General features: G+C 40.5%; 1 protein-coding gene across 3 annotated transcripts in view; it reads left to right on the forward strand.

The window, feature by feature from the left end:
* Nucleotides 1-9,367, forward strand: part of Dcdc2 (doublecortin domain containing 2) — a 213,837-nt gene extending 204,470 nt beyond the window's left edge. For all 3 annotated transcript variants that reach the window (XM_040755753.1, XM_040755752.1, XM_040755755.1), the window contains exons 10-11: nucleotides 5,138-5,440; nucleotides 8,813-9,367. In XM_040755753.1, the coding sequence (XP_040611687.1) occupies nucleotides 5,138-5,440; nucleotides 8,813-8,917 (408 nt within the window). In that variant the 3' untranslated portion in view covers nucleotides 8,918-9,367. The remainder of the gene's footprint in view (nucleotides 1-5,137; nucleotides 5,441-8,812) is intronic.
* The last annotated feature ends 11,942 nt before the right edge of the window (nucleotides 9,368-21,309 follow it).

Genomic DNA, 21,309 nt, shown 5'->3' on the forward strand with positions numbered 1-21,309 from the left:
ATTCCTTTTTAGCATGTTATGTTGTGACCATGCTGCTCATATGGTCTAGGGCTGTGTGATGTGTCCAATGGGGTCCAGCAGGAATGGTGTCTGCAGAGGAGGTATCACCAGGTGCTGAGTGCTGAGGTTTTTGACTCAGAACCTGAGGTTCAAGTTGTCACCACAGAATTGGAAGCAGAATTTTCTTTGCCCTCTTAACACTTCATCCCAGGAAATGGTGGGGAACACTTACTGAAGTCTATGTCCTTCAGCATCTGCAAATTAGGATAGCAGCAGTGTCATCCTCAATTCATTGTTGAAGGTCAGTATGAATGTAATTATGCATATGAGATGCATAGAATATGACACCTGGGTACCAGGAGACTGCTTGATAAATGTGCATCTCCCCCTTTAAGTGCTTTTCCAAGGTACTTGTTACCCTTTACCTTACTAAAGGCTATGAACATCATCAGGCAGTGGTGATACACACCATTATCCCAGCACTCGGGAGACAGAGGTAGGCAGGTCTCTGTGAGTTCAAGACCAACCTGTTCTAAAAGAGCTAGTTCTAAGATAGGCTCCAAAGCCACACAGAGAAACCCTGTCTCAAAAAAAAAACTAAAAAATAATACTATGAACATCATTAGTCTGTGGCAGTGGACTTAGAGATGAATAAGAGAAGATCTCTCCTGAGGGATTTCCAGGGGTTCTCACAGAGAAGACCGACATTTCCCCCATCATTCTGTGTTCACCCAGTATTTGCGGGGTGGGGGTGGAGAGGCTCTGTTTTTGGTTAGCAGTTTATATGTACAAATTTTGCATCACCTACAATTAGAGGATATGAGAGCCCTAAAGGAATCAGTACACAGTAAGGGTGCCGAGAAGTGAGTGATTACAACTGAAGGAGCCAGGAGGCTTCATGGAGTAAGCGGTGCTAATTGTGGGGAAAGATGCACTCTCCATGCATAGGCATAAGGAACAGCTTGGATACTGGTTGCACAGAGGAGTGGGCTAAGGGTTTTGATTCTCCTCACACCAGATTTCAGTCTGGAAAAGACTGCCTTCAGTTTCCCGTCCCTGCCACATTGTGTGTGTGTGTGTGTGTGTGTGTGTGTGTGTGTGTGAGAGAGAGAGAGAGAGAGAGAGAGAGAGAGAGAGAGAGAGAGAGAGAGAGAGAGAGAGAGAGAGAGGAAGGGAGTACTTGGGTAGTGGATGAGTGTACAAGGTCTGCTGAGACAAAGAATTACATGCTGAGTGGCTTAAGCAGCAAGAATCTATTTTCTCCTGATTTGGTTGTCCTAAGGTGTCTTTGTTGCTGGAGTTCCCACCAGGTCTCACTACCCTTCAGCCCCAAATAAGCACACAAAGACTTATATTAATTATTAAGCTGTTGGTTGATGGCTAGGGCTTCTTATTGGCTAGCTCTCTTTTAATTATTTAACCCATTTCTATTAATCTAAGTATTTCCAACTGGTCTTATCTTACTGGAGAAGGGTCTGGACCTGTTACTTCTTCTTCAACTACATGGCATCTCCTTTCGGCCTCTCTCTGCCTACCTTTCTCAGAATTTTTCTCATCTCCTAGTCCTGCCTATTTTCCTGTCTCTATTAGCTAAACAGTGTTTTATTCATCAACCAATAAGAGAAACATATATACAGAAGGACATCCCCCATCACCTCTCTCCTGGACTTCCATGTGATTGTTGGCCTCTGGTCCTCATGTGGATTTACCACAGTCTCTACAATTACCCTCTTTCCTTAAGGACATCAGTCACACCAAGTTCAGGACCACAAATGATATCGCATTGACTTAGTCACCTCTTTAGAAACTCTCCCCAGTAGAGTCATCTTCTGAGGTTTGGAGCCTAACATCAATTTGTGAATTGCTGAGGGAGGCCAGGAGAACAGCTTCTTTTGGAACCATGAGAAAATGCGGCATATCTCTGATATCATGCTCCTCAAAAACTCACAGTGATACTAGTGTGAGGGGGTGGAGCCAGGTTTTAATGCCTGCATCTGTACAGAGCATGATGGATCAGTGAGGAGAAGCCGGGCAGCATCGGAGACATGATTTCTAGGTCTGTGCTTCAGAGAAAACTGGTATCTCTTTATCTTTCATTATGTTGAAAGGCATGGTTATCTCTGGTCCCAGGAAGCCACAACACTTCCCTTCTGTCTCATTCTCTACCTCAGGGTTAATCATGCTTGCATGCTGGGAAGTGAAATTAAGAGTGTTGCCTGGGGATGTATGTGCCTCACTGGCCACACCAAGGTGGGGAATTGTTTCACCTCAGAGGCCCTGATATTTCAGGAAGTTGTCCTTGTTTTTGTCTCCTGCCAGCACATCTCTACTGTTTTAGGAAGTGGACAGCAGTTTGGAAATAAATATGCTTTCTGATGGTAACTTTGTTGCCAAGAATGTATACTAGAGAAAGCAAAGAATAACCAGTGTTGCTGGGAGGGAGGCTGAGGAGCTTTGAAAATAGTGCCTACTTATCCCAATGGACTTGTGTTTAACCATATAAACTCACAGAGGGAAAAAACCCAAGTAGCTGAATTTTTAAAATATATTTAAAATTTTATTTTTCTGCGTGTGCGTGCACAAGAATGTACCACCGTATGTGTGTTGAGATCAGAAAACTACTTGTGGGAGTCAGTTAACTTCTTCTATTATATGGATTCTAGGGATGGAACTGAAGTCCTCAGGCTTGGTGGCAGGCACCCTTGGCCACTGAGCCATCTCATTGGCCAATGTGGCTTAATCTGAATGTCACTTTGTCTCTATGTCAATGTGCATTAGAGCCAGCCCACCCTCTCAGTCCTCTCCATGTGTGGTCTCCCTTGGTTGGTCCTGCTTAGTCTTCTGAGCTGTCCTCACCTTCAGAGGGGACTGAGGACTTTCTGAACTTTCTGCATCTTTTAAGTATGGCTACTTTCTTGAGTCTTATGAACCTCTCTCCTTCTTCCAGAAAGGAATGTTTCAGTTGGAATGAAATAGCTACAAATCACCCTCATGTAGAGGGAGGGCATCTTTCTTTAGAGGACCTTACCATCATTTAGATTTTTCTCTCTGTCTCTGTCTCACCCCCCCCACCCCTTGCCGTGTGTGTGTGTGTGTGTGTGTGTGTGTGTGTGTGTGTGTGTAAAGCTGGGTGTTCTATTTGTGATGATTTGATTGATGTATACACTAGAAACATCTTTAATAATTAAATGCCTGCTTCAAAGGGGCTTACACCAAAAAAAACATTTCTTTTCACTTATTCATTACAGATCTGTCAGAGCAGAGAGAGCAGAGGTTTGGTGTGTGTGTGTGTGTGTGTGTGTGTGTGTGTGTGTGTGTGTGTGTTTCCCTGAATGAGAATGTCATGGTAATAGTAAATTTTATTCCAGACTATGGGCATTTTAAAGGATTATAAGCCTTTTAACTAATATTACCATCTTATTTAAATTGATCAAATTGCTATTTCAGTATCATAATCTTACATCTTTTTAAGTTGTGCTAGGCAGCTGTGGCTTTATTTGATGACTACTAAGTAGCCATGCTGGGGAAGTCTAATGGAGATAATGAGATGAGAGCATAATGCTGATGGCTAGTGATGGTAATAATGGCAGGGAACCAGAGTGAAATTTGGAACTAGATGCTAAGAGATTAGGAAACACACCAGCCCTCTATAAAGAGAAAAAAATTAACAGTTTGGGAATTTGTCAAAGAAAGAGGTTAAGAATAAGGGGAGAAAAAATAAGAATATAAAATCTAAAATCAAGGAATCATATTCTCATTTTACAATTAATTCTTAGTTATATATCCAGATGTCAGGAAAATAGATTTTTCTCCTGCCTACATGTAATTATCTTAATAGACTTTAATAAACACTCAGAGAGTTGAGGACTGCATTTATATCCATAAACAATTAAATAATGACCCATTTCTTTATTTTTATGAATATATTATCCAAATACTCTCCTCCACATGTAAGGAGAATTGTACCAAGGCTAGGAAGTTGCCCTTGGGGAAGAAGTGGTAGAGGGCTGTCCTTGACCTTGGGGTGGTTGTTGATGCAGTGAAGTGTTGTCTGCACAGGGTACAGGCAGGCTTAAAGATAGTAAGATGTTCGGGCCAAAGCAATCTCATAAACAGTGCATGTGAGTAGTTTCTAAGTCACTGGTGTGCAATTACCCCATTGCCTGAGAACATCCAAAAGATCCCGCTCTTCTCAGTTGTGAGCACTGTGAGTTTCTGTCCAGTGCTTCTCATAAACCTCTGCTTAACAGCCCTTACAAAGTCCAGTCCCTAGATAACACCAGGGGACTCTGGTAAAGGCACAGCAATGCTTGGTTTTCAGTTGCTAATTCTTTAAACAGTGCAATCAGTGAGGCATGGTGCAGATGTCACCTTCCGTGGCCACTAGAAGGAAACATGAGTGTCTCCCCGGTGGCGCTAAAGTGAGGGATACAGCCTTATTTTTTGATATTTGTTTAAGGTGGGATACCAGGAATTTAGGCCAGACTTCCTGGGCTCAACACTCACCCAGCTTGGTCTCCTGTTACATGGTATTATGGGTACCGAGTGGGTTAGTGTTTTCTCACTCAGATGATGAGTACACTAGATTCTGTGGGATTCTGTGCTGGCTTTTGCACTAGTGAGTGCTCTCTGCCTCTGTGGATACTGGTGAGTGGTATTGCTGTCTTGAACTCAAGTTTTCTAAACTGTGAGTGTGGAGTATTCTCACCTTCTTGAGAATCTTTGATCTCAGTCTGACTTTCATCATACTTTTTATTCATGTACAAGTTTTCCATCTCTTTGGTTTATTTTATTTGCAAATATTCCTTTTAGTCTTTTCAATACTTTTTTTTTCATTTTTCAAGACAGGGTTTCTGTGTAGCTTTGGAACTACTCTGTAAACCAGAGTGGCCTCAAACTCACTGAGATCCACCTGCCTCTGCCTCCCCAGTGCTGGGATTAAAGGTGTGCACCACCATCCTGGTCAGTGGAAATTTTAAGGGTAGATGCTCAGTGAATGTAGACATTGGCTACCCTATAAACTACTGCAGCTGTGAGGAGGTTTTACTTGGCTGTGGTATTCTGAGCATAGTTCTGTAGTGTGTGGTGGAGGAGCCCTGTCACACTTCTTTTACCCATTGTTTCTTTTGCTTCATAGAGGCCAGCAGAAATAGTTGATGAGGAAGAAGATGGAGAGAAAACAAACAAAGACATCAAGCAGAAAGAAGGCTTTTCAGCAATGAATGGTGAAACTGAAGATGGAGGGAGTAGTGAAGCTGCTGATGCCCCTAAGCAAGAGGAGGAAATCCCAGACCATGGAGAGAAGAAAGCAAGTCCTTCTCGGGTAAATGGTACCACCGATGAGGAAAATGGTGAGGAACTGGACCAGGTTACTGAGGAGCTTCAACCAACAGTGGATGAGGAAGGGAAGGCTGAAGGAGACAACAGTGGACATGATGAGGTACTTCTGTTATTTTGGCTGCCTCAGCATAAATGTGCATGTACACATGCTTGCCTACACATGAACATGCTTAGAAAATTAGTCATACACTTAGATTCTGCAGCAAAACTCCTTATGGTAGTGTAAGAAACACTGAGCACCATTTAATTAATTTCAATTTTTACTTATTTCAATCAATTAGCAAGTACTGGCATGTATATTTGTTTTGTATCCTGTCCTCTATCCACCCTTCTATGTACCCATTCATCTACCCACCTGCCTATCTACTCACTCACCTACCTATCCATCCATCCATCCATCCATCCATCCATCCATCCATCCATCCACTCACTCACCCACCCACCCACCTCCCCACTAGCTAAGACTAGGGAAGAACAAATTAGAGAATGGTATCAAGCTCAGTGAGACCTTAAACAAATTTAAAGAACTACTTTAAATTTAAAGAACTACTGTGGTGATGGTGCACACCTTTAATCCCAGCACTTTGGAGGCAGAGACAGGTGGATCTCTGTGAGTTTGAGGCCAGCCTGATCTACAGAGCGAGATCCAGGAAAGGCTCTAAAAGCTACAGAGAAACCCTGTCTAGAAAAGCAAGCAAGCAAACAAACAAACAAAAGACCCACCAACATCTTTGCTACTAACCAGGACTTCTTTGCTTTTTAGAGAAATTAATGTCTAGTTGTTTAATCCACATGAAATAGATTAATGAAGCATTCAGCTTACCAGGTACTGGTTTGTTTCACTGTAGCAAAGTCCAAGAGAGAGAAAGGTTAGCAGCAGAGTAGTGTAAAATGTTTTCATGGCCAAGCTTTAACAGTCACTCCAAAACTACCTGTATTCCACCATACCCTTCGATAATGCATTTTTTAATATCTGAAGGGAAACACTTGGCATACCTCATGTTTCATCTTTACTCAAGATGAGATTTTTCAGAGTGTGGCTGTGTAAGACAAACAGAACACAATTCCTCATATGGAGCTCAACAGTCCTCCTGGCTGTGTATAGAGAAACAATAGTGGGTTTCACAAAGTTCTCTGCTGTTGTATCCTTTGATGAAAGCTTACAATGAAATCAAAGCGCAGTTCTACTTCGGGCTTGGTAGGAAGATCCTGGTATGCAGTCTTCGGTGGTTTAGCTTAATTCAGTGTGTGACCTAGTTAGACTTCACAAAATGCATGTTTTGTAAAAATCTTCCTGTAATTTGCAACAACATAGAATAAGGTCAGAGGGCATTATATTAAGTGAAACAAACCTGATACAAATACTGTATGAGCACCTTTGTATAAAAAGCTGAATTTATAGAAGCAGAGAGTAGAATGAAAGTTACTGGGGACTAAGGGTTGGGTCTGGAGAGATGTTGGTCAAAGAACAGAACATTCCCATTCTGAGGAGTAAGTTCTGGAGCTGTGTTGTCCAGCATGGTGACTATTCCTAAGGAACATGGGCTTATCTTAGAGTAGTGTTCCTATTCCTACAGATAGAGAAGGAAACTGTGAGGTAATGTAGATGTTAATGAGTTCAAGTTAGCTGACCCACAATGCATATCTATTTTAGGACAGTATATGTTATGTCATAAACAATTGTTTTCAATTAAAATAGACCAATTTAAAAAATAAAGTAATAAAAATAGGTTTTTGATAGGAATTGGGCATCACTTAAGTTCAGGGTTATATAACTGGGCAAGGGCCTGAAGCATGCATGTCTGTGGTGTGTAATGTGTTGAGCCCAATTCTTCAGTGCTCAGATTAATGGCTCATTGTCACAGATGGAGCAGTTACTCATAGGAGATAGAGTCTCACTTGATTGTCTCCTCTCGCAATGATTTTATATGTTATCCTTGCTTGCCTTCATACGTATACTTCAAGTATACCAAGTATATGAACATCTGAACTTATGTGTACTGTAAATTGTAGGTTAACAATGGACTTTCATAAAAGGGTTCTTTAATCACAAATGACTAAAAATTAAGTTTACATGTAACATTTTGTCATATGTAATAGTTCTTGTGCAATGTGACAAATAAAAATAGCAAGAAATAGATGACATACACAATATCAACTGACACTGTAGGAAACAGCAGGAAATAGAGGACAAATACACAATAGGAACTGTCATCTATTAAGATTATGAGTTTATGTTATATTTATGACATCATTTGCAATACTTCATGATGAAGCAATGTGAAATAAAATACAGACCTGGAAACATACATACATACACACACATATATATATAGGTACACACATATGCATATACAGACATACATACATTCATATATACATATACACATATTTGCTGGCATATATACTTTCATAGATATATATATAAGCACTTTTGCATGTACAAACATATGTATTTACATATACACATCTATATACACAATGCATTCTTACATGTACATTCAGATATACAAGCATGTATACATATACACATACATGCATATATATGTATACACACATGCATATATATGTATACACACATACATTCATATGTATTTTAGCATAAATCTTGCCTGTGGGGATTAGTAATCTGGAGCTGTTCTTGTCCCTAAGGCTGGGGGCCCTTTTGAGGCTGTGAAGCCTCCAGAATTTCATGGGCTATAGTTTGAAAACGAGTCAGTTCTCATCTCACACCTTAATAGTAGCCTAATGGGCAGATGAATTATGAGTGAGAGAAATGTCATTGGTAACAGGAGATGTGAAAGGAACAATGGTTGCTCTGGAGAAAAGCTGCTTGTATGCTTTGGTTTTATGTCCTCCTCTTACCTACCAGACACCGATACTCTCTGGCACTTGGCATCAAGCTATGAATCTGCAGATTCTGGTGGAAGAGGATCATAGGGAGCACAACCAGTTAGTGAGACATGGAGGGGAAACTGAGATGTTGTTTCTTCACTCACTCTGGAAGTACCTAACTGAAAAGTGTAAATGTACCTTTGAACAGAAAAAGTGAAAGAGACACAGAGAAAGTGAGAAAAATAACCCTGCCACATAAGAGATGACACTGTGCTTTCATTTCATCTAGTTATTTATTTTTTAGTTTTAGTTTGTCCAGACAGGCTAGTCTCAAACCTATTATGCAGTTGAGGGTGGCCTTGAACTCCTGATCTTCTGCCCCTTCCTCTTAAGTGCTGGGATTATGGATATGTGCTGCCACACCTGATTTTAAAACACATATTGGAGTACGGTCACATGAGTTGTCAGTACAAATAAACAGCTGAAAGTAGCTAGCTTGGAGAAATGATTGACTAAAACCAAGGGAAAATGAGGGATAGTTTGTAGTTGAATACTTACTTACTGGTTAAAGGGACATTTATGTGAACTTTATTATTCTCATGAAGCAATACTTGTTTTGGTCTATTTTTTTTTTCAGGCTGACTTAGATGCTCAAAGACCACCAAGACCAGAAGTGACAATCACCAGTCCTCAAGAAAATGAAGAGAATGAACAAAACAAGGACTCTTCTGCTGTGGCATAGATGGTTTTAAAGCAGGCAATACCTGGGTTGTAAGAGCATGAAGGGATGTAATACTTGAATAATGAACATGGCACCTCTGTAAGGTAGATGTAGCAATATCACTACCTTCTGAATTTTCAAAATAGAAGCTAAATGGAAGGAAAGTTAGGAAATTTGTAGCTCAAAGCAGAATGACTTATGTTTATGACAGATGTAAAAAAAAATCCTTTAAAAGAATCAAATGAGCGAGACAGAGGGGATTTGTACCTTAAGACAGCTGACTACCTGTGTTTGTATAGGAGAAGGATGTGGCCTTGCTCCCATTAGATACTTTATTATAGACTTGGAAGCAAGAATATTGGCAGCTTGTTCTAAAGCATTTATCTAGGGAAGTATAGATTTTTAAAGAATTGATAATAGGAAAACATGTATTATGTTCTTAAAGCAATAAACTGTTGATTGAACAAATTACAATTTAGTTTCAGAGATAATTTGAAGATGGCAATGGATCCAAATGTCCTGAAGCTATTGACATTCCTTTTTTTTCTCCTGCCAAGGTCTATCTCTGGCAAAGTTAAAACAGTCTTCTAAGGGGAGGAAATACTTCTACAGGGCCTTGGTGATTCACACCAGGTGTGTGTCCTGTGGCACATTCTCAGGCAGGAACAAGAGAGTGAGATCTGGAAATCCTGAGATATTCACTGGTCTAGTCTGTTTGTATCAGGAACAAAACCTTTCCTTTCCTATATGCTGTTGGAAACTCAATATTGGTTGATTGAATTCTTTCCAAAATTAAACATATGTATATATATATATATATATGTATTATTAAATACAAGGGACTAGAACAGGAAGCAACAAGTAGAAGAGTTTCTGATCACCCAGTTCCTTTACTTTGTACTGTGTTTCTGTCAGGGCTGCCAGACAGGGAGGGATATCATCTCCCTCCATCCTTCTGTCTGTCTGTCTGTCCATCTGTCCGTCCATCCATCCATCCATCCATCCATCTATCCATCCATCCATGCATCCATCCTTCTCCCAACCTTTTAGACTTTCAAACATATTTTAAGCCTTTTTTAGCCTTTCAAGCAGATTCTTTTCTTTAAATTTAGATTCAATTTGATGGAAACTGGCAAAAAACTCAATTTTTTTCCATAGCTCCCAATTTTACTTTGTGGATAGGTTAAATTAATGTGCTTTCACCTTATGAGGTATAGATGAGGGTAACGATAATTGCATTAGTTTGATGATCATAGTAGGGAAATGTGCCTCTTCCCTAAATATAGAAATAACATGTTTTTTTTTTCATTTTAAAGAATATAGTTTTACTCATATAGAGGATTTAAACTGGGAAATTTTAACTTCTAGTGCTTTTGTAAGATCCATTGCTATTGTAAGTCTAAAAGATTGTTTTCTCCTCCAGATTTCACAACCAACCATCTGGAAGAAAAATAGTCATGAGTTATATATACTAAAGTAATATAGAAAATAGATGCGTTTCCCTCAAAAACTATTTTGATTTTCCATAAATAGAAAGTATGAACAGAGCTTATGATGTCACAGTATTTGAAAGAGATCCTGACACAGGGCCTGGTAATCCGGGAGGATGGATTTTAACTGGGACACAATCTGGATTGTGCTTTCTCTGTACCATCTTACTTTTCCAAATGTGACAGTATTGCACACGTGGACTGTCAGCAGCCATCTTGCACTGGTAGGGAAAAGAGAAGCTGGCCTTCTGATGTGAAATTCTGGAGTCTGGGGTTGATGATACAAACATCTTATACAATTGAACATAAGAAATTTGAACTAACCCTCAAATTGATTCTCTTCTTGCAATTTCTCAGTTTTAATTTTATATCACTGATGTATTAGCCATATTTCCATTTTAAAGACACTTATGATCACTGGTTTGCTGTGGAATTGAAACATTGGGAGTTTAGTACTTGGCCAGAAGTGACTTTGACTGATGTCACCTTCAGGGAGGGGTGTGTTACATGCTTGGCATCTGTTGAAGCCATTATTGCATGCCCATCACCTTCCTGCTACTATTACTACAGGGCAGCCTCCTCTTCTCTGTGCTCTCCAACGTCTCAAGAAGACTTGTTATTCAAAACGTTTGTCTTGCATTTTATTTTTTAGTGTCAGAATGCCAGACTCATCCATAGGAAGAACATGATACGGTCCTGTGTCCAGCTTTATTCTGAAAGGGTTAATTCATACATGTGACTTAAGCTCAGTCACATATTTCTGTGGGTGCACAACTGTGAGGTGACACTGACATGTTTTATGCCGTCTATCCTATGGTAGGGCCCCAAATCCAGAAACCTGAAGTTTTTCTTTTTTTTTTTAATTTAGAAACAATATTTTACATATCAATCCTGCCATTCCCTCTCCCTCAGATCCTCCCATGCCCTCCACTGCCCCCCAACCCATCTCCACCCACACTCCAAGTATAGTGAGGCCTTCCATGGGGGATCATCAAAGCATATCACATCATTTGGGGGAGGGCCTAGGCCCTCCTCCATGTATCTGTGCTTAAATAGTATCCCATAGGGAATGGTGTCCCAAAGTCCATTTTTGCACCAGGGATAAATACTGGTTCCACTGTTAGAGGTCCCATAGCCTGCCTAGGTCTCCTAGCTGGCACCCGCATTCAGAGGTCTTGGTTCAGTCCAATGTTGGTTCCCCAGCTTTGTGACTGGGGTCCCTGCTCTCACTAGGTCAGGTCAGTTGTTTCTGTAGGTTTCTCTAGCATGGTAATGACCCCTTTGCTCATCCCTCCTCCCTCTTTACAACTGGATTCCAGAAGTATGGCTCAATGTTTAGCTGTGGGTGCCTGCTTCTGCTTCCATCAGCTACTGAATGAAGGCTTTAGGATGGCAATTATGATAGTCATCAATTTCATAATAGGGGAAGGGCATCAAAGGTGGCCTCTCCACTACTGCTTAGATTCTTAGCTGGGGTCATCCTTGTTGATCTCTGGAAATTTCCCTAGTGCCAGATTTCTCTTTAAGCCTATACTGGCTCCATCTGTTAAGGTATCTCCTTTTTTACTCTTCTCTATTCCTCCCGTGACTCAGACTTCCTGATCCCTCTTGTTCTCCTCCCCCTCCTCTTCTCCCCTTCTCTTTTTCCTCCCTCCTTCCCATTTCTCCCCCCTCCCAATTTTCTCAGGAGTTCTTGTCCCTTTTGTCTTCTTCGAGGGACTGTATATTTCCTCTCTTAGGTACCTCCTTGTTTCCTAGTTTCTCTGGTGGTATGGATTATAGTCTGATAGTCCTTTGCTCTATGTCTAATATTTATATATGAGTGAGTACATACCATGCTTGTCTTTCTGTGACTGGATTACCTCACTCAGGATGGTTTCTTCCAGATTCATCCATTTGCCTGCAAATTTCAAGATTTCTTTTTTTTTCTGCTGAGTAATATTCCATTGTGTAAATGTACTACATTTTCTCCATCCATTTTTGGTTGATAGGCATCTAGGTTGCTTCTAGGTTCTGGCTAGTACAAACAACACTGCTATGAACATAGTTGAACATATGTCCTTTTTGTATGAATGTTCATCTTTGGGTATATGCCCAAGAGTGGAATTGTGGGATCTTGAGGTAGACTGATTCCCATTTTCCTGAGAAGCCACCATACTGATTTCCAAAGTGGCTGCACAAGTTTGTACTCCCACCAGCCATAGAGGAGCGTTCCTCTTTTTCCACATACTTTCCAGCATAGATTTTCATTGGTGTTTTTTATTTTAGCCATTCTGACTAGTGTAAGATGGTATCGCAGAGTTGTTTTGATTTGCATTTCTCTAATGGCTAAGGATGTTGAGCACTTTCTTAAGTGTCTTTCAGTCATTTTAGACTCCTCTATTGAGAATTCTCTATTTAGCTCTATACTCCACTTTTTAACTGGATTGTTTAATGTTTTGGTGACTAACTTCTTGAGTTCTTTGTATATTTTGGAAATCAGTCCTCTTTCAGATGTGGGGTTGGTGAAGATCTTTTCCCATTCTATGGGCTGCTGTTTTGTCTTATTGACTGTGTCCTTTGCCTTACAGAAACTTCTCAGTTTCAGGAGTTCCCATTTATTAATTGTCGATCTCAGTGTCTGTGCTGCTGGTGTTATGTTCATGAAGTGATCTCCCATAACAATTCTTTCAAGGGTACCTCCCACTTTCTCTTCTAAGAGGTTCAGTGTGGTTGGATTTATGTTAAGGTATTTGATCCATTTGGATTTAAGTTTTGTGCATGGTGATAGATAAGGATCTATCTGCAGTCTTCTGCACACCAGTATCCAGTTTTGCCAGCACTATTTGTTGAAGATACTTTCTTTTTTCCATTGTATAATTTTAGCTTCTTTGTCAAAAATCAGATAAAGGGACCAAACCTAAGAATAATAGGTATAGAAGAAGGCAAAGAAGCCCAGCTCAAAGGTGAAGAAAATATATTCAACAAAATCATAGAAGAAAACTTTCCAAATCTAAAGAAGGACATGCCAATGAAAGCACATGAAGCTTACAGAACACAAAGGAGATGGACCACAAAAACATCCCCTTGACACACAATAATCAAAACACCAAACTTACAGAATAAAGAAAAAATATTAAGAGCAGCAAAGGGAAAAGGCCAAGTAACATATAAAGGCCGACCTATCAGAATTACATCTGACTTCTCAATGGAAACCTTGAAAGCCATAAAGTCCTGGATAGACATTCTCCAAACACTAAGGGACCCTGGATGCCAACACAGACTACTATATCCAGAAAAGCTTTCAATCACTATAGATGGAGATAACAAGCTATTCCATGACAAAACCAGATTTAAATAATACATATCCACAAATCCATCCCTACAGAATGTTCGGGAAGGAAAACCAAAGCAAGCTAACTGCACTCATGAAAACATGGGCAATAGATAGTCCCACTTTACCTAAGGAGGAGGGATCCACACACAATACCACAGCCAACAACAAACCCAAAACAAGCAAGAATAAAAATCAATGATCATTAATATCCCTCAATATCAATGATCTTAACTCATCTATAAAAAGACACAGGCTAACCGAATGGATATGAATACAGAATCCATCCTTCTGCTGCATACAAGAAACACACCTCAACTTCAAAGACAGATGATACATCAGAGTAAATGGTTGGGAAAAGATTTTCCAATCAAATGGATCCAAGAAACAAACTGATGTAGCTATCCTAATATCTAACAAATTGGACTTCAAGTTTTTCTTTAGAGGGCTGGCAAAATGGCTCAGTAGCTAAGGTGCTTGCTACCAGGCCTGATGCTCTACACTGTGGCATGCACATGTACAAAGCCTCCCCTTCCCCAGTTAAATAAATACATGTAGAGCCATCATTTTCTTTAGACAACCTGTCTTATACACAGAGGGTGAATTTCATTTAGAGAAGATCAATGTGCTTAAAACTGGCTGCAGTCAGGCACAACTAGCTCACACTTGTAATCTCACAATCTGGGAGCTGGAAGTAGAATCAAGAATTATAAGTCATCCTTTGCCACATAGTGGGTTCGTAGCTAATCTTTGGAGCTTGATACCCTGTCTTAAAAACCAACTGACCTACCAACCCACCTGCCAACCAACCCACCCACCTACCCACTCAAAGCTAAAGCTAAACTTGCCATTGCAGAAAAATCAGAAGGTATATTCATCATGTTACCAGAAGGCACATCCATCATGCTAAATATTTCTTCTAAAGAATTGATTCTACATTTTTCTTGTTGTTGTTAAAGTAGCAAAAGCAAAGTGGAAAGGTGAACTAATCACTGAGTAGAAAGCTCCTCATCTGACCTGGTGCCTATCAGAACAAAAGAGAAAACATAATGTAGATGCATATCAGTACTTTGATGGGTACACCCATACACTGCCAGACATTAGGGACTCCTCACTGATGTTCATACAGCAAGACTCTCACACGGGGTGAAGCAATGCTAACAGTGTGAGAGCAAACACTGAAAGTCTGCTGTTAACACAGTGTTTTAGTATTGCTTTCCTGAGACCAAGAGATAAAATGTTTTTCCCAAATAAGAAAGCTACCAGCATCATTTAAACTAGGCATGGTGGCACATGCCTATTATCCCAGTGCTCTAGAGGTAGAAGTAAAGGGATCAGAAGTTCAAGGTCATTTTCAGCTACATAATGAGTTCCAGGCTAGTCTGAGCTGTAAGAGACCTGTCTAAAACAAATAGGAAGGAATGCTAAAATTAGTTTTAGTCTCATTCTAAAAATGAGAGATGTGTATCTAGTTCCCTAAATTGATGACAGACTACAATTTTGTAGCATCCTAAAGTACTATGTGTACTTTAGGGGGGTTGGGGAAAGAAAACCTCCTTGTGCCCAGAAACTGGGTACAACATGGTGTGATTGAAATACAATGTCCCTGGGGGTGGAACCATTTTTTTGAAAGTTAGTCTGTTTTTCTAACTAGAGACCTCCGGAGTTTCTTCTTACTGACTGTCATGTTCATAAATGTTTTTTGCTTTCGAAAAATACCTTGGCATATAGATGGGTCTTGCTTTTGCATAGTACATTTTACCCCCATGAAGTCTGAAAGACAAGTAGAGAATGAAAGCATGTCCCTGTATTTTGGGGAGGAAATAAATTATTGTTTTTGAGGAGTCATAACACTTGTAGGAGAGCTTGGAATTAAGAAAGAATTAAAAATAATAAGGAAAAAAAGCACTTTTAAAATCCTGCGGAGACATAGAAGAACTCACCCTCCCTGGGGAAAGGAGGGGGTATTGGGTGTGTGGTGGGAGGGGGTGGGAGGAGGGGAGGGAAAGGGAGAGGGACGTGAGATTGACATGTGAAGAAACCTTGTTTCTAATTTGAATTTATATTTAAAAATAAAAATTTTTAATATAAAAAAATCCTCTGGGCGGTGGTGGCGCACGCCTTTAATCCCAGCACTCGGGAGGCAGAGGCAGGTGGATCTCTGTGAGTTCGAGGCTGGGCTGGACCGATAGCCTCCAAAACAATACAGAGGAACCCTGTCTCGTAAAAACCAAAAAAAAAAAATCCTGGGGAGACTAGTGGGCTCTGGTCTTTGGAGCCAATGGCTGACTAGCTTTGTTCTGTGAATAGGATGAAATGAATTCTGTGCAGGTTTATCAGTTTGAAATATATGGTTTAATTGGCTGTTTCAGTTTTTGTCAAAAAATGGGAGTGGCAGTGATCAACTTGAGAAGGTTGCAGGAAGCTCTGTTGTTTTTGTATTTTCCTTGCATCTCAAGTTGCTGACATGCACATATTAATGGGTACTTTTTAATGCCCTATGTAAAAAATTAAATTAAGCTCATAATTTCTGTAGCATTTATTACATTTAGAATGTCTTTTTGTTTTTTCAGGAAAAGTATGTGTTGTGATCAAATTATGAGTTGTAGCTTTCATTTCTGTATCAGAGCACATTCTAAAATGTTTGTTTGTATACCCTGCCTGTCCTGTGAGTAGATGAGTATTTTCATGTAGGTAACATAAGTGTTCAGCTTTCCCATATGATAATCATGATGTTAATATTTCACGTGTGAATTCCTTTTGTAGCATTCTCCAGGAACACAATAGATATAACACAGACCTATGTAGGTATTCAGCTCGTTAGAGGATACTTCTGTTTGTATATAGAATAGACATTAAGCTCCATCATGTAATTTTTTTATACTTTCATATGCATGTTTATTTGATAAAAATTCAGATTTATTAAAGTTGTTATTTCTTTATTTTATGAAATATATTTAGAGATGCACAAGTTCAGACGTTTTGTGATACTCATGACATGTATTTTGTATACAGACAACCACAGAAATAAATGTATACTTTTACAAAGAGTTTCACTCAAATTCAGTTTATGGGACTGTTCACTGCTTCCTTTTAAATAGTTTTGTTTCCCCCTCCATGATTAAGAAACAGACACAAAACCTCCATGATTTGGTTGCCATGAGTGTAGAGCATGTACTTAAGCATCTCTTGGACACATGAGCTCACCTTGGTCATTCCATTGGAGCAGAAAGCAAACTATAGCCGGGAAACGGGTATCTAAACTACCAGAGTCAGACCACTTTGCAGACATGGTTAATCAATGTCAGAAACGTCTCCCAGCTGACACCAATAGATCCTCCACAAGGCACTGCAACATTGCTTGCATGCATCTGTTATACTTGTTTATGAGAATAAACACAGCTCTCTTTCAGGCTTCTGAGTGGAGTTTCTTCCTCTAATGAGGCATCAGTCTATTAAATTGTTACACAGTCTCTCCAATGCTCTCATAGTCAAACTCAATCTTCCCTTAGGAAGACAAATGATACAGGGATGCCTAGCACTTCTGGCTGATCTAACAAATCCATTGGTTTGATAGCAAGAAAAATGACATGAAAATGCAAGAAAAAAGCAAAACAGTAAGTTTAAAACTAGATGAGGCAATGATCTCTGGTTTTCACTGTTTCACTTATTTATTTATTGGGCTTGATTATTTTGTTTTTCTGTATGTGCATGTGTCTGTGTGTGCCATGTGTGTGGGTACCTTGGGGTGGCAAGAAGAAGGTGTCAGATTCCCTGGAGCTGGAGTTACAGGTGGTTGTGAGCTGCTGTGCTGGGAACTGAATCTGGATCCTTACTGTGGAGTCATCTCTTCATCAGCCCTGGCTTTTTATTCTTGTTGTTGTTGTTGTTGTATTCATTTGAAACCTGATCTCACTCTGTAGTCCTCCGAGGCCTGAAACTTACCGTGTAGCCCAGGCTGGTTTCAAATTCACAACTTTTCTCTTGCCTCAGCCTTCCATGCTGGGACCACAAGGGTAAGTTTACCCTGCTTGGCAATCATTGTTCCTTTAAATACGTATTTGATTTTTAAAAACTCCCCCTTCACCATTGACATGGTGGTCAGGGGACAAAAGTATGCAGGAGTTGGATTTCCCTCCTACCTTATGGGTTCTGGGTCAGTCAGAGGTCAGCAGCTGCTCTTACCTGCTGAGCCTTTCATTTGTTCCCTCAAGTTGCTCCTTTGGGCTGCAGGTAAAAGTTAGGCTTGCACTGGTTCCCCTGGTTCTCTGCTCATTTACTGACTTCTTTGCCTTTCTTTCAAGTCCCAGAGTCTTCCCCGAGCAATCTCATTCATTACCTTAACAACCCCTTATGTGTTGTGACTTCCAAACTGACTGACTGCTAGCCGGGTTTCCCAAGTCCTCTGAATACAGCTTTTGACTAGGCATCTTGGTTCCTCCAAGTCAAATGTCCTATTCTTGGAAGATGTACTTGTACTCCCACGTTGCCCACCTTGGTTCATGGCACCAGTTGCTATCCCAGGAATTACAGAATTGTATCATCATGAACACTTAACACTGTGCTGGGGTCAAACCCATGGCTTCCTGCAACCCAAGCACTCTGCCAACTGGGAAATATCTATCTGTAATACAGTTTTGAGAACATTTTTTTTAAATTTTGGGTACCATTTGCTTTCTGTTTAGTTACCTTCCTCTGTTCTTTTTGTTTGTTTGTTTGTTTTTGGTTTTGGTTTTTTGAGACAGGGTTTCTCTATGGCTATGGAGGCTATCTTGGAACTTGCTCTGTAGACCAGGCTGGCCTCGAACTCACAGAGATCTGCCTGCCTCTGCCTCCCGAGTGCTGGGATTAAAGGTGTGCGCCACCAATACCCGGCATCTTCCTCTGTTCTTATCACTAATATTTCCTTCTGTTTTTGTGTTTGCTGTAACTCCTTCAGCTGAGCGCCTTGCTAATTGCATTTTGGCTTCTTCCCTTTCTGACATGTGTTTTTGAGGTTTTGAATGTACCAGCATGTTTCACACCAGTGAGAACAAGAAATTTTGAGATAAAATATTTGTGACTGCAATTTGATTATAAAGAGCTTTCCTGAATTTCCTTATTCTTTGACTCACGGCCCAAAGGATAGCTCTGGGAATGCTTGTCCCTTCCAAGTCCCCGTTGATTGACTGGTGCATCCATCCACCAACTGCTGTGAGCACTGAGTACTTGGACGCTTTTCCCCATTCAGAGGGACAGTGTAATGACCGGGAGGTTCATTCCCACATTATTGGCTTGCACCCAAAGACTGACTGGCATGGGAAACAAAAACTTCAGTGTCTTGCTTCAGGTGGGATTGACTCTGGTGCAGTTTCTATTCCAAAGCTTCTGGAGGTAATTTTCAGTTGGGTGTATCCTTGTTTTCTTCCATCAGCCCACTCTTGCTTCTCTCATACTTCTTAAGAATGCCCCATTCATAAGTCTATATAATAATGTCCATCTCATTTCTGCAACTAGAACACTCAACTTAAAATAGAGGAACCGGAATAGCATAGGTTTTGAAAGCAGATTTTCAGAGTGAGCTTCAGCTAAGTAACAAGTCCATCCTCTGGGGGTATGTGAGGGTTTGAAAGGGTATAGCCTTTAACTGCAGATTGTCTCCTGTGGTTGACTGTGATGGCATAGAAATGGAAAGGGATGTGTTAACATTAACTGGTGCAGCATGTCTGGGATTTGGAGGCATATAGGAAAATACAACCCAAAGAAAGACTATGGTGTTAGATAATTCTCTTTGAATATGCCTTAAAAATTCAAGTGAGAAGCCAAGAGTAGTGGCTCATTTCCTATGTCCCAGCATTTGGGAGACAGAAGTAGATAGATAGCAATGAGTTGAGACCAAATTCATATCTAACTTTGACTGTAGAATAAAACCTCTCAACCCCACAGCCCTTCAAAAAATCGGAAGGACTTCTGTGGAGGTGCCCACTGAACCTGATATCCACCAATATCTGTATAGTTAAACTAAATAGTCACACCAGATTGGCATGATAAACTATGGGGGAAGGGACAAATATATATTGATGCTGGCATGCTTAAGTGAGTCTCCTAAATAAGATAGGGGTGTTTGGAGGGCATAGAGTACAGACAGTTTATCAAGGTGGTTGTGTATCTGTCTTTGTGTGTGTGTGTGTGTGTGTGTGTGTGTGTTAGAGAAAACTTTCAGGAGTTAACGTTGTCTTTCCACCTTTATGTGGATCCCGGGAAGTGAATTCTCAGCAAGCTCTTTGCCTGCTGAGTCATTATTTGAGTCCCTAATTGTGGTGTTTTAAGGTGATGTAGGGTAGAAACTATCATATCACACACACACACACACACACACACACACTTGAACACACACATAATTGATGAGTAGGGGCTGGAGAAGAGGCTCAGCGGTTAAAAGCACTTGCTTCTCTTACAGAGGATCCTCATTCAGTTCCCAGAAGCATGGTGGCTCACACCTATCCATAACTTCAGTTCCAGGGACCCAAAGCACTCTCTGACATTCCCAGGCACTAGGCATATGTGCGGTGCACATGAATGTAAGAAAAAAACATTAAATTAAATCTTTGTATTATCCATGGAGAAAACTGCTGATTGGAAAGTTAAAGGGTGTTGTCTCTATTAATAGTCAAAGAACCTTTACCTAGTACTAGCCAAGTTTATCTACTGCTGAGTTATAGAACCAGATCTCTCTGGATTTTTGTTTGGAAGTGGCCTCACTGAGTTGCTCAGGCTGGCCTTGAACTCATACTGCAACCCAGGCAGATGCTGAACCTTCTACTCCTCTGTTACTTCCTTCTAAATAGCTTGATTGACAAGCTTGAGTCATGAGGCCTGGCAGTCAAATTCTTTGCCTGGTTTTCAGCCTAATAACATTTAGTTCCCTTAGTTGAACAGACTAGTGGATTCCTATGGGTGGCTTGACAATGCCCCCACAAAGATGTTATTGACATTAGAGAACCATGAACTAATGACAGGGCCAGGCCCATGCTTTTTGACCACTGTTGGATAACAGTTCCATATTAACAATGGTTTGGAGTCATTAAAGTGACATAGTGGTCTCTTCTATGTTTTTAAGATCTTTAAAACCTTTTATATGTATGGATGTCTGTGTACCATATGTATGCCTGGTATCTGCAGAGGCCAGATGAGAGTGTAAGATCCACTGGGCCTGGAGTTACAGATGGTTGTGAGTTGCCATGTCAGTGCTGGGAATTGAACCTGGGCCCTTTGAAAGAACAACCGATGTTTTTAACTACTGAGCAATCTCTCTAGACTCCATTCTCTTAAAGAAAGAGGGATACATGAGAACTGAGTGACAAATGAAGCACTGGCCGAGGTGGATGACATAAAGGGTGCACTGTATCCACAGACACATGCAGTGGCGATTTCTACTAAAGTCATGGTAATATCACTAACAGCAGGTGGACTGCCACTTAATCCCCATGTGCTGTAGAATAAGAGCTACCAAGGAGGAAAGGCCAAGTGGAAGTCTTTGAGATGTCTCCTCCAGTGTTGAGAAAATATCGCAGTGAGGAAATGGCAGATATGACTACTATTTTCCCCGTCAGCAGAGATGCAGGAGTGGG

This window comes from Mesocricetus auratus, unplaced genomic scaffold (genome assembly GCF_017639785.1).
Source record: "Mesocricetus auratus isolate SY011 unplaced genomic scaffold, BCM_Maur_2.0 Super-Scaffold_100013, whole genome shotgun sequence".
NCBI classification, from domain to species: Eukaryota; Metazoa; Chordata; class Mammalia; order Rodentia; family Cricetidae; genus Mesocricetus; species Mesocricetus auratus.